This window comes from Equus quagga, chromosome 3 (genome assembly GCF_021613505.1).
Source record: "Equus quagga isolate Etosha38 chromosome 3, UCLA_HA_Equagga_1.0, whole genome shotgun sequence".
NCBI lineage: Eukaryota > Metazoa > Chordata > Mammalia > Perissodactyla > Equidae > Equus > Equus quagga.
Window position 1 is genome coordinate 134,688,202 of NC_060269.1, and position 14,872 is coordinate 134,703,073.

General features: G+C 36.3%; 1 protein-coding gene across 5 annotated transcripts in view; it reads right to left on the reverse strand.

The window, feature by feature from the left end:
* The window catches only part of RBPJ (recombination signal binding protein for immunoglobulin kappa J region), a 223,215-nt gene that overhangs the window by 13,471 nt on the left and 194,872 nt on the right, over nucleotides 1-14,872 (reverse strand). For 4 of the 5 annotated variants that reach the window (XM_046656186.1, XM_046656183.1, XM_046656185.1 and 1 more), the window contains 2 exons: nucleotides 7,079-7,244; nucleotides 2,386-2,560 (listed from right to left, as the gene is read on the reverse strand). In XM_046656186.1, the coding sequence (XP_046512142.1) occupies nucleotides 2,386-2,560; nucleotides 7,079-7,244 (341 nt within the window). The remainder of the gene's footprint in view (nucleotides 1-2,385; nucleotides 2,561-7,078; nucleotides 7,245-14,872) is intronic. The other variant, XM_046656187.1, reaches the window with a different exon arrangement.

Below are 14,872 nucleotides of genomic sequence, written 5' to 3' on the forward strand. Positions count from 1 at the left end.
CCATCCAATGACACCCCTCACTCTGCTCCTTGGCTATAAATCCCCACTTCTCCTTGTTGTATTTGGAATCAAGTTTAGTTCCATACTGAAGTCTCTGTTCCCTATTGCAATAGTACTGACTAAAATCTGTCTTTACTACCTTTAACTAGTGTCTGGCTCGGTTTCTGACACTACCAATTTACAAAATACACATTAAACTGCACCAAGCAAATGAAATTAGCAAAATCCAGTACATAGAACTCTCTCATGGCCAAATGACTCAGTTCCTTGAATAAAATAAATAAATTACAAGAAGAGAGAAAAGAAAGAGAGAGATGGAGAAGGAATTCACAGACAAAAAATACTCAAAGACATGTCAACACAATATATATTGTAATATCTGATGGACCTTATTTGAATTTTGATTCAAAAAAAGGGCATTTTAGACTATGTATTTGATGATACGAAAAAATTATTTCGTTTTATGTTTGTTTTTATGTAATGATGGTATTGTGATATTAGAAAATGAGATCTTTCAGAAATATATAGAAATATTCACAGGTGATATGGTGTCGGATTTGCAGTGAACTAAAATGAGAGCAGATGAAAGTGGGGACAGGATAGAGGTATAGATGAAGATGGACTAAGACTGGCTTGAAGTTAAGATCACTGCTGAAGTTAGAGGATGCATACAGAGGTTTCACTTCATTGTGCAACTGCCTACCTTAGGATGTTTGAAAATTTCCACAACATAAAGTAAATGATGACAATAACAAGGACTGAGTGGACTAAAAACCATCTAACACATAAAATCTTCATAAGTTCATAATAAAACTTTACGAACAAAATATACACAAACAAAAAAAAATCCTAAAACCTCACTGGTCACCTTCAAAAAATACCATCATTATTCTGCAAACTAGTTAGTAAGAATTCATCCTGCCTTTTCTCTACAGACTACATTTGAAGCCAGCAGCTAATAAATGCAGAAGTTATGAATAATACTAGAAAAATCACCGTTTTGCAGCCCTTAATGAAATACTGTATTTAAGCAGCCATCATCAATGGCTACTAAAACCATCAGGTTAAAGGCTGCTGAGGAACTTTACAATGATGACTGAGGCTAACTTACGATAACCAATCTTAACATGAAAAGAAGTGGGATAACCAGATATTATATGACTTCTGATCTGATGGAAATGAACATATATAGAGCAGCTAATTTTAAAATAGAAGTCTTTAGGTCTAACTACCAGTATATGGAAAATATGAGAGACAGAGAAACACGTAATCATCTAGATCCAGAATATGGAAATTTCACAGAAAAAATTACACGGTTTCTTCAACAAATAAATGACATGAAAGAAAAAATAGGTTAGAGGGAGGGAGAAGAAACTATTACAGATTAAAATATATGGACCTTGTTTGGATCCAGGTTTGAACAAGCCAGTTATTTAAAAGAAAGAAAACAATAAAAACACAACTATAAGAACATATTTCTTAGACAATGTGATAAATCTGCACATAGATTGGCTATTAGATGGCATTCAAGAACTACTGTCAACTTCGTTAGGTGCAATGATGTTTAAAAAGAAAATCAGAGTCACTGTTGCAAAAATGCTTCAAAGAATAAGACACCTGAGACTTACATTAAAAAATTTCAGCAGCTGGAGGAGGAAGGGATGTTGGTGGTGATGGAGATAATGAAACAGAAGTGACAAAACCTTTTGAGGCCCAGTGCATGTTCACCTTATACTACTTTCTCCCTTTTAAGTTTGAAGGTTTTCATAATAAAAAGTTAAAATAAAAAAAGAAAAACGGGGGTAGAGGTTGAAATGCGTAATTTTAGCATTGTCTTTGGTAGTCTAAAATCTGCTGATGAGACAGCAGTCTCTGCCAGACAACCATGTTAAACGTTTTGTTTGGGCTCTCAGCATGCCCTTCCAAAGCCATTTGATGTAACAACAGTTTTTCTCAAAGGGATGCTTTTGACACTCTCGGTGGATCAATTCTCTGTGGAATGGTAACTATTTTGGGCATTACAGATTTAGCATCACTGGCCCAAGACACCCAATCCTAACATTGCTCCCTCCAGTCGCAGTGACAGCAAAAGGGAAAAACTCCCTTTTTCCAAATGCCTCTGGGAAGCAGTGAGGAAGGAATGCTGGCTAAGAACCACTTTCCTAGACCAGCTATTGTCCACTTACAATTTAAAAAAAAAAGGAGAAAATAAAGCAGCAATAATAATTGAATTTGTCATTTTCAGATAAAGCGAGGGCCACAAAAATAGTGGTAAAGAATGAATTGGATATTGAAAAGAAATTTTTAAATTAAAAAATAGTTGAATTTGTCTTATTTAATCATGTTGGCAGTTGGGGAGAAAAAAGAAAACTCAAGTATACATACAGTCAGCATTTTTCAATGACTGCTTCTTCTTGGAAGGTTTGGAGATGACTTTTATCCGCTTGCTGAGGAACACACCGATGTCATCACTGTTGCCATAGAACATCTTTACAGACAACATGAAGTGCTTTCTCTTGTCTGAATCAGATATATACAATGTTTTGGCTGTGCAATAGTTCTGTGAAAGAAAAGAAAAGCTTTAATAGCACCAAAACCTTGCTGGTTATGCACCTACAATACAACGGCCATGGGTATAAGGTTTGATCATACTTAAATGCAATAATTTCAATGAATTGCTGATAAAACCAATTGTATAAATTACTGAAATTGATCTGTGAAAACAAAGTACAGTCTCCCTTATCAAGTCTATAAAAGACTAACGTGATCTATTTTACCCTCTCAAAAGACCACCTTAAAAAATACCTTTTTTGATTTATATAGCTCTACATCTATTTCACAGAATTATCAATGTTACAGCACAATTTTTAAAAATAGAACTTCACAGGGCTGGCAAAGTGGTGTAGTGGTTAAGTTCACGTACTCTGCTTTGGCAGCCCAGGGTTCGTGGGTTTGTATCCCCGGCACAGACCTATGCACCGCTCATCAAGTCATGCTGTGGCAGAGTCCCACATACAAAGCGGAGGAAGACTGGCACAGATGTTAGCTCAGGGCCAGTCTTCCTCAAAAAAAAAAAAAAAAAAGGTAGGCAAAGAAGAGATATAAAGAAGTCTATCAGAATTCAACTGAATTACGTAAAAGATTTTAGCAGTGGTCCTTCTCAAAATAGTGCATACAATGTTTTTCTCTACATAGCTGAACACTAGATTAAACCCCTATAAGTTCGAGGAAAACAATGTTCAACCAACTGATGACTATAAAATATCTTATGCTAGAAAGGGATTATACGAGTATACTTTATATTTTTAAACTATTTGGTTAACTTTGCCCAATGGGATAATTCATATTGTATCACCAAAAGAACTGAATTTAAAGGTACTAGAGAAAATAAATGCAGCAAGGTTACATTAGTTTACCAGAAAATCAATTCTAATACCTAAAACGACAGCACTAAAGAGTTACAGCCCTTGTGAAACAGCAAAGACAGTTGGAAATGCACCCAGTTCAATTAGATACGACAATTCTAAAATCTTTCCTCTTAAGGAAATCTTTTCCTCCTAAAATCTGTGATCTCCTTTTCTAGATTTGGATAAATGACGCTCAAACACAGCTTAAGTATTTAAAATATCTGAATTACATTAAAAAAAAAAAATCAATGCTCTACTTTGAAATTAGGCTAAACAAGTTTCTTTGACTACCTCTGCTGTGTGTTCCTTTAAGTAGGGCAAATGCCACGCTTAGGAGATAGCTAACATGTTCTAGGTTTTTAATTTTTAAAATTTTACTTATAGGCAATTTTAGTAGTGGAACAAAAATAATACCATAGTTTACTTCATTTCTCAACAGCAAAGTTCTATAAGAAAATTTAGGTGCCATTTTGAACATTTTACACTTAAGTTTCTATAAATTCAAAAGTGTAGTAAAAGCTTTGAGAGACTTTGTTCTGCAGAAGGCAAAACCAAGATATAGCTAATAACAGCAATAGGAAAAATAAAAACAATGGCACTTTGAACTCACACAGCTCCTTTCACCCAAGAATCTCCAAGAGCTCAGGGATGCTGTGGCAGGAGCCCTGGGTCTGCCATACTTTAAAAAGCACTGAAGATGAAAGAAAGCCTAACTTATGTGATTGTTCTGCAACATAAGACAAAGTCTATCAATCTTTAATATCAATATACTAAAGCAGACAGCTGTAGAAAACAAAAATGAAATCTGTATCTAAATTAAAACAATTACATTCTACTGGGAAAACCTAAAAATGTTAAGATCACTTAATTTGAGTGTTAACACTAAGGGATATGATCTATATGAGAAAAGAGAAAATACTGAAATCTAGCATAAGTGATAAGATAGACTGGCAAACAGGCAAGGAAAAAAGAGCAGAGAAGGTTGGATCATAAGATCTACACACAAAGGGCTTCATTTTGTTTGGAAAAAGCAAACACACATATATCTCCTTAGAAGGAAAAGAAATATATCCCTAATTACAAAAGTGAGTGGTTGGAATCCACAAAAAAATCATATCTGAGATAATTTTATTATAATTTTTTTAAATAATAATTCTGAGGCCACTGACCACAAACTACTCAAATTTCATAAGAAAAAGGGGAAAAGCCACTGACTCAGAAAAAGTAGTATGGCTTTAAGAAAATAAGCAAATAAAAACTAAAGTTACGTTTGCTTCATCATGCAAAAAGGCTGAATTCGCTAACAAAATTCTAAAACAGAAAATGCCATATAATAAATCTTTCTACAAATAATGAGCAGTTTAGCTTAAAAACAACTCTTTGAAGACAAGATCTTCAGGCAATAAAAATATCTTCCCTGAAATGAAAAAGAAATATCAAACCTAATGCTGCAAAAAGTTTTGTAGACATATTTGAATTGTAGAATTTGAATTACAGAAATAAATCAATGCTATCAAGAGAGGAGTAGGGGATGCAATTTTTAAAAATAAGAAAAACATAAGTGTGCTATAATTAGGAATATAATTCACATTGCATAGCTTACCTAGCTCCACTATGTAAGATGTAAAATTGAGGAGATGAATATACAGCAAATTAAAAACATCATTAAGTGAAATCTAAGATCCAAAATATTACCAACATTCAGTCAAATGTCATGACCCTAAAAATAAGGGCTACATAAACTAGAACTTTGTTGTAATGAATAATAAGGACAAATACTTTATAATGCAAAATAAATATCCCTTCTTCAATAATGACTAATTGTACCATTCAATGAACAGACTGTTGAAGGAAAACAGTATTAACCTTAAATGAACGGAGGTTAAGTGAGACAGACAGGAGCAAAGTGCCTCTTTCTGAACGTCAGCATCCCACAGCTCAGGCCATCTTTGCCTAATGGGGCCCAAATACACCTTGTTCTTATCCCTTTATGCTCCAACCACACGATTATGTTGTTCTCTGCCTGGAATGTCTTCTGTTGGCTCTAACCGTCTTACTTTATATAGAGTAAGCATTCCCTAATAGCATTTTTCATTAAAACGAAATATTATCATATAATTTTGGCATGTAGACATTGTACTACTCTATCAGTAGGTGTTTTAACTACTAGTTAATGCTCAAACCCTCAGGTATTCTTTTCCTCTTCTGTAAATTTTTAGGGTTTGGGGAAAGGATATACTGGTAGAAGTTGAGGAAAGACATCTAAGCTGTGATGCTAAGGAAGGCAGGTAGGGATGCTGTTTGTTTGGTATTAGCCCTTAAAATTGCTGGAAGCTGGAACCGGTTAAAGTGATCAAAGAAGTTCAGTTAACACAGTTCTATACACTGGGAGCTAGAATCCCTGGATCTTACTACCTATCTAATCTATTCAATCATTCATAGTTCCAACTGTCTAGATGTACAGCTTGAAGACATACAGCTCTGAGACTTTCAACATAACAGGAAAATAGACAAGACATGGCTAAGGCCTATTTCATCAACCCACCACTTAAACATATCCTTTACTTTTTGGCTGAAGGATCATAATTTAGAAATATTTTTTTACTGCTCAATTTTCTTTTAAGATGAAACAACTTTTACTATAATAAGTTTTATCCCAAACCTAATTTAAAATAGTTGACAAGTCTTACTAATAAAAATTATAAAGACACAAATGACATGAAAATACTCAAATCTGAAGGAAGTTGATATTAAGTCTTATTCTTAATGCTCATTATCTGTAAAATGACTAAAATTAAATTTGAGAGTACAAATCCACCAGCTCGCCACCCTTAATACTGCCCTCCAAACTCCAACCCCAGTGTCAACTACAACACAGCAAACACTAACATCTTCAACAAAGATTTACTGAGTGAGGAAATAGCTTTTTATGCACTGTTTTAAAAAACATTCATGTGGTCATTGAGATAAAAAACTAACCATTTTTCAAATTTTAATATCAAGGGACAACAAAATAATAAACACTGAGACAATATATTTTTGAGTACTGAAGGTACAGACTGAAATGACTGCTTTTTAAATTCATGAAACATAATTAGTAAAACTAATTGATAAATTTCATTCCATAGAAAATAATCAAAGAAAGTCCCTAAAAGTTTGAGTAAAGCTAATTGTGGCTGTTCTTGTCTCTAGCATAGTTCTGCTCCACACTGAAGCTAAGTAAAACATTCATGATCTTTATACCCCAGGCAAATGCTTCTAAGAATTTATCTGCATCACTTTGCTTCTAGTATAAGACTAAGATTAAGAGAGCAAACCATTACTGAACTATGTATTCTCATTGTTATTTGAGTATCACACCTGTCAGACAGATGAGCAATTAGCCTCCTAAGTTTATTAGTTCCAATGGCAATCTGATTCACAGCCTGCTACAACTGACAGCAACACAAGCAGCTTACTGTGTGCCACCTTCAGATGTCAACAGCAAAGCTCTGTGAATCACGACTAGAACACAGCTATTTGAGAAGTTTACTTCTGGATCTGATTTATATATTCAAGAAATTGCTACCAAGAGCCATAAAAGAAAAAACCACTACCACAAAAACAAATAAGGAAACTACATTCTGGTACCATGGTGCCCTTTACAGGGAACCAACATAGCCTTAACTTACCTTTCCTTCCAAGTTCAGCTGCTGCATTTCTTGGTCACTATTTCCTATTCCAATAAATGCACATGGTTGAGACTCTTGTTCAGAACAACCATCACGTTCCATTTGTTCTTTTTTTTTCTTCCACCCACTGCCCATAAGATACACACAAGGAGGAGGGCAAAAAAACCTGAAATGAAAATGAAAACAAAAACACACAACCAAAAAACAAACAATGCAATGAGATTCAAGAAAGTATTTCCTCTTCTTGAACATACGAATATAAAATCATACTGAACTGCACTAAGTTAGCTCCTAGTCAAATATTTTGGTGAAGACTCTTGTAATGCAAATAATCACGTCTACAGCACAGAAATCAAGACTTCCACAAAGACTGCATTTGTTCAGGTGAGGTTCACCTATATGGGAGTTAGGCATTCAGTTAGACTAGATACTTTTTTGAGCCAGGAACTTCACTTTAAATTTTCACACAGCTCAGAGTTCTGAACTACTGGAGTCCAGCAAATCCAATGTATTCTAACATGTTACAAAACATGATACATCACCACTGAGTCTGCAATCACTGATTAAGGTCTACTCAAAATGATGTATTATTAATTAATGACATTATTGTTATGGATATTACATTTAACTTTATTTGGTAATTAACCTGGAAAATTGAATTAGACCAATGCCTAAAGTAGCAACTTTCAAAATATTAATAAAACTAAGTAGAAGAATTAAGAGCAAAATGGATCTTTGGATTACTATGTTTTATATATCTTACACCCTGAACACCTGGTGCATGTGGATGACTGAAAGAACAATACACTGTATTCTTTAACTCATAGACTACCATCAGGTTTGTTTTGCTAGTTGCCAAAAAACTCACCCTCACAAATTCTTCCCACCTAGAATAACTTTCTTATAATCTTCTCTTTAGTAATTAAAAAGTATCTATTTTAAAGCCTAGCTTAAAACCCATATTTTACTTAGTTCAGATCATCAATCCAGTCCTTATGTAAGGTGAAATTTGCTTTTGCTCATTTACACAAGCTGACTTATACACACTTTAAAACATTTACACCATGCCTCATCAAGGGGCCTGAAAACTCAAATACCTACCCAAATAGTAGCCAAGTAAACTCAAATAGTAGCCGGGTAAGTCATATAAATGGGTGGACCAGGTGTACAATAAATAAGTAGGAATATCATTTAATTACTCAAAGAAGTAGGTTCCCTCCTTTCTTGGAACACATAGCCCTCATGGAATTCCCACTTTTTGTATAGTTATGAGTATAGGAAAATTTTTCTTAATTCTATTAAACCCACTGTAAGAAAAACAAGAGTTTAACTGCAGCGATAACAAGCCACTGGTGTGTAACTCTGATGATAAGGAAACAATAGGGAATGGCAAGCATGTGACTACACACCCACTTACTCACATTGCTGAACTGTGGGCATGTGAGCCTAGTGTTGGTCACATCCTCCAATTGTTCAATAGATGCCTGAAACCAAATTTTATATGAAATTCCTAATTTTTAAATTGGGCAAGTAATTTATGCTATTTAACACTCCATAGGCCAACAATGTGCAGACTTAAAAAAAAATTGTAGACACACATATGTGTGCATATGCACACACAGACATCATCAGGCTGGATTTGGCTCTCGTGCCTTCTAATGGTAGTAATATCTACTTCTTGTTTGCTTCCCCTCTCAATGTCTGCTACAATACTGACTGAAGTGAATCGAAATATGAGCTGGCACCTACTTTTTGCTCAATTCTAACCAAGACTACTTTAGGGACAACTTATATATAATTTACAAGAAGTCAGCTGGGTTTATTTAATATTCATTAATTCACCAAAATATTTATTACATCCCTAGTCTGTACAAGGCTCTGGGAATACAGTTGTAGTTTACAAAAAAAAGAAGACAAAAACTCTTGTTCTGATGGAACTCACACTCTAATAGGGGAGCCAAACAATTATAAAAAGATAAATGGGGGCTGGCCCCATCTCCAAGTGGTTAAGTTTGTGTGTTCTACTTTGGCAGCCCAGGGTTTCATGGGTTCATATCCTGGGCGCGGACATGGCACTGCTCATCAAGCCATGCTGAGGCAGCGCCCACATGCCACAACTAGAAGGACCCACAACTAAAATATAAAACTATGTAGTGGGGGGGGCTTTGGAGAGAAGGAGGAAAAATAAAAAAAATAAAAATAAATGAAATCTTTAAAAAAGATAAATGAGTAAAATAACATATATACTCATAATCTGTTAGCCAGTCCTAAGTACTAAGGGAAAAAAATAAAGGAGGAAAGAGGTATATAAAATGTAGAAGACCCAGGTGGTCAGGGAAAGCTTCTTTAAGAAGGCGACCTTGAGTCACAACCTAAAGCCACAGGTATGGGGCATTTCAGCAGAGGGAAGAGCAAGTCCAAGGGCTCTAAAATAGCAAGGACTACATCAGACAGCGGGGAAACAACAGACAGACCAGTCTGGTTGGAGCAGAGAGGAGGAGGAGAGAACAATAGGAGATGAAGGCAGAGGTAATGGGGAAGCAGACCAAGGAGGTTGTAGGGGTCAAGTCAAGCTAAGTGAGGAGGGAAGCCTCTGGGGCCTTCTCATGTTTATCTAAACCAACAGAAAGGAATCAGAGCAGCTTTCAAGCCTGCGTACTCTCACTGTGGTCCTGAACAGAGGTCACAGCCGAGGTAGTGGGCTCAGTTCCAAGTCACTCCAAGTTTGGAGAGATGCCTGGATTAGCTGAGCTAGTTCTAGAGTTGGCTCAATTCAAGTCTACATCAGGGATCTTACTGGCCTCTAATGCTGGGAGCCACCCAATGCTTACCATGGCACAGACTCAAATACCTAGCTGGCACACTACCAGGAAGTTGAGAAGGCATCAATTTTAGAAACTTGTCTCCTATAAGTATTTTACTGAACAGTAATATTAAGACTCCTTAGTAAATTGGTTACCAGCTATAAAATTTGAAGAGCTGTGGTTTAGTATAGTGTACCAAATGTAGTGGTCAAATCTCAACAAGTTATCATAAAAAGTACTGTCATTTCACATCTGAAAAATATAAAGAGGGCTAAAACTATAAAACACTGAGTTGTGCTGGTTTGCTCAAGAGTACTGTGATAAATCAGACAGGTTGACAGGAAATTCTTTATTACTCAAGACACTCACCAAGGTTCTATATTGAAAGTGCTTTCCGATCATGTAATCAATGCAAGAAAAATGAAGACTCTTCAACTGCCTCTCAGCTAGCCTTGTTTTTTATATCAACTCTACAACTATTCAAGAAATATGTGATGCAAGAAAACAGCAAATCCAATATAATCTAAACACTGAGATTATTTCCATCATGTGATGATGATGTCATATGTTAAGTGTTCCAATACTGCCACCCCCTAAAAAAGAGCTAATGAATCAAATTTTCATTTCTATAGACTACAGTAGTAATAATCACATAGAAGATAAATATATATAAAAAAAGTAAGAATACAGACAAAAGGAAGGAAATTAAAGGGAGTGGGGATTAGAAAAAAGGACACCTAATTAACAAAAGAAAAATTAAAATACACCTTCATAATGGTGTGTGAAATTGATGATTTTTTGAATTCGGATGCTTGGTCAATATGCACCACTCAGTGAAAAGTGTGAGCAACAAGTGGCCAGCTTTCAGAGTTTAACAGCTGCTAGAAAAGGATATGAAACAATGTTTTCATATCTGATCTTTCTCTGTAGCTGTATCTAAGCAACTATGACAAACAATGCTTTTATCTGCCACTTGGTGGCAATATGCACACATTTATGATTTTATTCATTTCCTAGTTCAAACAATTAGTCTTTATTTTCAGAGAATGATTCAACAACTTTTTCCTCCAATCCTGAGATGAGGTCTGGAAAATACCTTAGAGATTCAAAGAAGCCTTTTTATTCAGCCCAGTATATAAAGTAAGTTAGGTTAGAGAAAATCCAAACACATCATTTACATGATCTGACCATCTTTGCAGCATCATTACTCTTTGATGATTATTCAATTCAAAAGCACCAAAATAGGAACTTTTTGCACACCACAGTGACCTCAATTAACACAGATTCTCAGTATGACTTTGGAATCATAGTCTAATTGTCTAAACGGTCTTACTGATGTCTCAACAGCATCACTAGCACCTTCACTACAGCTTCACTGCTTCCCTGGACACAAAGCTGAAGGAATGTTAACACGTCAAATGGCATTTCCTAACTTTAACGGAAATTTTCCTCTAGACAAAATAATCTTTATAAAAGTTTATTTCTCAACCGGGAAAGACCCTCTTTAATGAAAAAGTAAAACTAACCATTGCCATAAATGGGATACTGGATGTGTCATGCAAATAAATATTCATTATTAGGCACAAAAGTTAACATCAAGAACAACTTAAAATTTTAGGATAAAATTTCCTAAGTATTTCTAGCATCATTCACTGGAAGTTATTTTATATGCCAAGAGTACTGTGGTCTATGTCCCCGGGTTACCTCACGCCTTATGCCTCAGCAGCTTTTCAGAAATGCCTGTATCTAGACCAACAAGAAAGAAAGCAGACCTCCTCTTCCCACTGCGCCCTCCACCAATGAGTAAGGGGCAAGAGCTCTTCCAGGAAGAAGCCTCGCCAGTTATCCAGCAGGCTGGACTCCATTAGCAGTCCCTTATTACTCACATTTTTTTTAAAAAAAAGTAATATTGTAAAAACAATGCATGTCTACTCTGCAAATTTTAATAATACAAATAAGTTAAAATAAAGGAAAGTGGTTACTCCGAGCTTTTCATCATTTTTCTTCATTCTTTGGAGTCTAGGATTCTTCAAGCCTTCTTTGGACTGGGGTTTTAGATTAGCCAGGCCAGGCCCAAGTAACAGAAAGAAATTGAAAAGAAAGGGAACCACAATAAAAGATATATATAGCCTATTTTAACTTGATAAGCCACTATAGCTTTGTACTCATGTTTTTAACAGTAACTAACAAACAGGAACCTTATCTGGACTTAGACATAATTTTTTGAGTAGCCCCTCCCCTCTGGTGTCACCACTGGCCCTCAGCTTTCCACCATAGTATTAAATGACATAGTGATTTTTAAAACTCCCAGTAAAGAGCCTTTTGCATAGTACCTAGAACATAACAGGTCATCAGAAATAAAGAATAAATGAGCTAATGAATGAATCCAATTGTACTAAAATGCATTTTCAAAAATCCAGAGAAATAAAAGCAACACTGCCCAAGTTGGCAGCTATACAATAAACACATGTCTATCCATATTTCCATTAGATTCAGCCCAGTCTCACTAGGTAATGGTAAAGGGGATAATCCTAAACAAAGCTAAGGTTACAAAGTTTGTGTTCTTAGGCATCTTTATCTTCTCCAACCTCAAGACCAACTGTAGATAACCAACACTCAAACACAAAGTGGAAGGCTTTGAAAATTAGGGCAATGAAGAGAATAAGAAATTTGGAATTATAGACCCAGGAGTTCCAATCCTGGCTCCATCTATTCCTAACTAAAGTGAATGTGGGCATATTTAAACTCTCTGATCTTTAGCTTCATCACTCAGAACGCAGATAATAACATGTCCGCTTTACAAGACTATTCTGAGGATTAAACTTTAAAAACATTTGTAAGAAATTTCTAGAACAACGTCCACATTGTGACTGGAGCTGAGTAAAGAGAAACTGTTTCTTCCTCAGACTTACTATGAGGTGCAAGGCTGGCCTTTCTAGACTCATCTCAAGTAACGAGGGTATTGACTTGTTCTGTTTTGCTTAGAAAATACAGATGATCTGCTATGTACACACACTCAATTTCATTATTGGGAAAAAAAAAAACCACTGAATTTCCAGTACCAACTTCATGAAAAAAGAGGCCACTGATGAGGATTTTAGGCTGGTTACTTTTAAAACTGCGGATGAGAAGCAGGCTCCGAGGACTGGAATTTTGCTTGCCCTTCTGAGAGACATTTGCGTTTGTGAAGGAAGGGAGGCTGACCTTGTAGGGACCCGAAATTGGCCACCCCAGGATATGTCTCTTTGGCATCAGGATTGTTTTGGGCTGATTGCTTTCGATAAACTGGGACAGGGAAGGAGGCTCTGGGGAATGGAACTTGCCCTTGTTGGGACACATTTACATTTGTAAGGTAAATCTCTATCTGTAGAGGGTGCCTCCCTCTCTGTACCAGGAAGAGGAGGAGAGATGACCTTGTCCCTAGAAGCTCTTAATGGGGAAGGCAAGAACTTAAGTTGGTTGCTGTCTGGCAATCTCATGTAACTGGTTTAGGGTGGTGGCGTCTAACCTTTCTAACCTTTACTTGATCCGATTTGATTCTTGTCTAAAAGTCATGGGATCACCCAATGACCAGACCCCACCTGCACTGATACCATTTTAACTTTTTTCATGTTCTTTCCTTTGTCTTGTAAAGAGATGAATCATATACCTATGCCTTAAATTTAGCCCTAACCCTCAACTCGGGGCAGCAGCAGGAGCTCTGACTGCCCGTGGGTCTTGTCCCCACGCACCAGCTCTGCCTGCCCGTGGGTCCTGTCCCCATGCCAGCGGGGGCAGCAGAGGCAGCAGCAGAAGCTCTGACTGCCCATGGGTCCTGTCCCCATGCTACACTATTTTCTAAATAAAAGAGCACTACTGCCAGATCTTAAGAGTCTAAGAAATCTTTCTTTTGACTCCTCGGCTCACCGACCCCACATCAGCCACCATCTTGATATGGTTTCTATGTCCCAAACTGCCCATACCAACTTCTTCCCATGTTTATAAATAGTTGATGATTAAGTTTCACTAGTAAAGTAAGATAAAATAATCAGAAATCTAGTAAATTTGAATAACGATAAAAAGAACACTTGAGAGCTGGCCCTGTAGCCCAGTGGTTAAAGTTCCACAACTCCACTTTGGTGGCCCAGGTTTGCAGGTTTGGAGCCCAGGCACAGACCTATTCTACTCATCAGTCATGCTGTGGAGGCATCCTATATATAAAACAGAGGAAGACTGGCACAGATGCTAGTTCACGGCTAATCTTCCTTACACACAAAAAATGAGGAAGACTGGCAATAGATGTTGACTCAGGGCGAATCTTCCTTACCAAAAAAAAAAAGAACACTTGGTTTTATGAGTTCTAGATATTGTTTTTACCTGTTCATCCTTTGAGGATAAAACTATCAATTAAAGAGTTTCACCTTCTTTTCAGCACTGATTTAGAGGACTTTAAGAGACTTAATTTTCTTTTAGCATGTAAATTAATTATATACTTACATTTCCCTTCTCTTATGTATATGCTAAAGTTCCCTTTATCTCACAAACTCTAAGTAAGATTCCACTCATTCCTTTCAACCCAACACCCAAACCTGAGTCTTCATTCCTGCTCCCACTTCAGTTTGGTGCCTTTCTAGCCATTCCAAAAAAATCTTTCATCTTCCTCCACAAGGAGCCTTTGTCCACAAAACGCTTTAACACAAAAATGCTGTCTGAAAGACAAAGACTAGAGAAACTACCCTATTAACAAAAAAATTCCAGGAACCAAGTGAAAAAACAAACAACAAAAGTCCACAATTATGCCCCAAATATGCTGAAATTTATAAGATACTGTGACAAATATAAAGATCACTTTGTTATAATTTAATTTTATATAAATCAAATAAATATAATTTAATTTAACCTGATTTGTAGGTCATTTCTGTGGTGTCCACACACACGGGGTACGAGAGTACCAACTCAGTTCTGCTGTTTTTTCTTAATCGGAACAGGCACAGGGTCAAGGTGGAGAGAG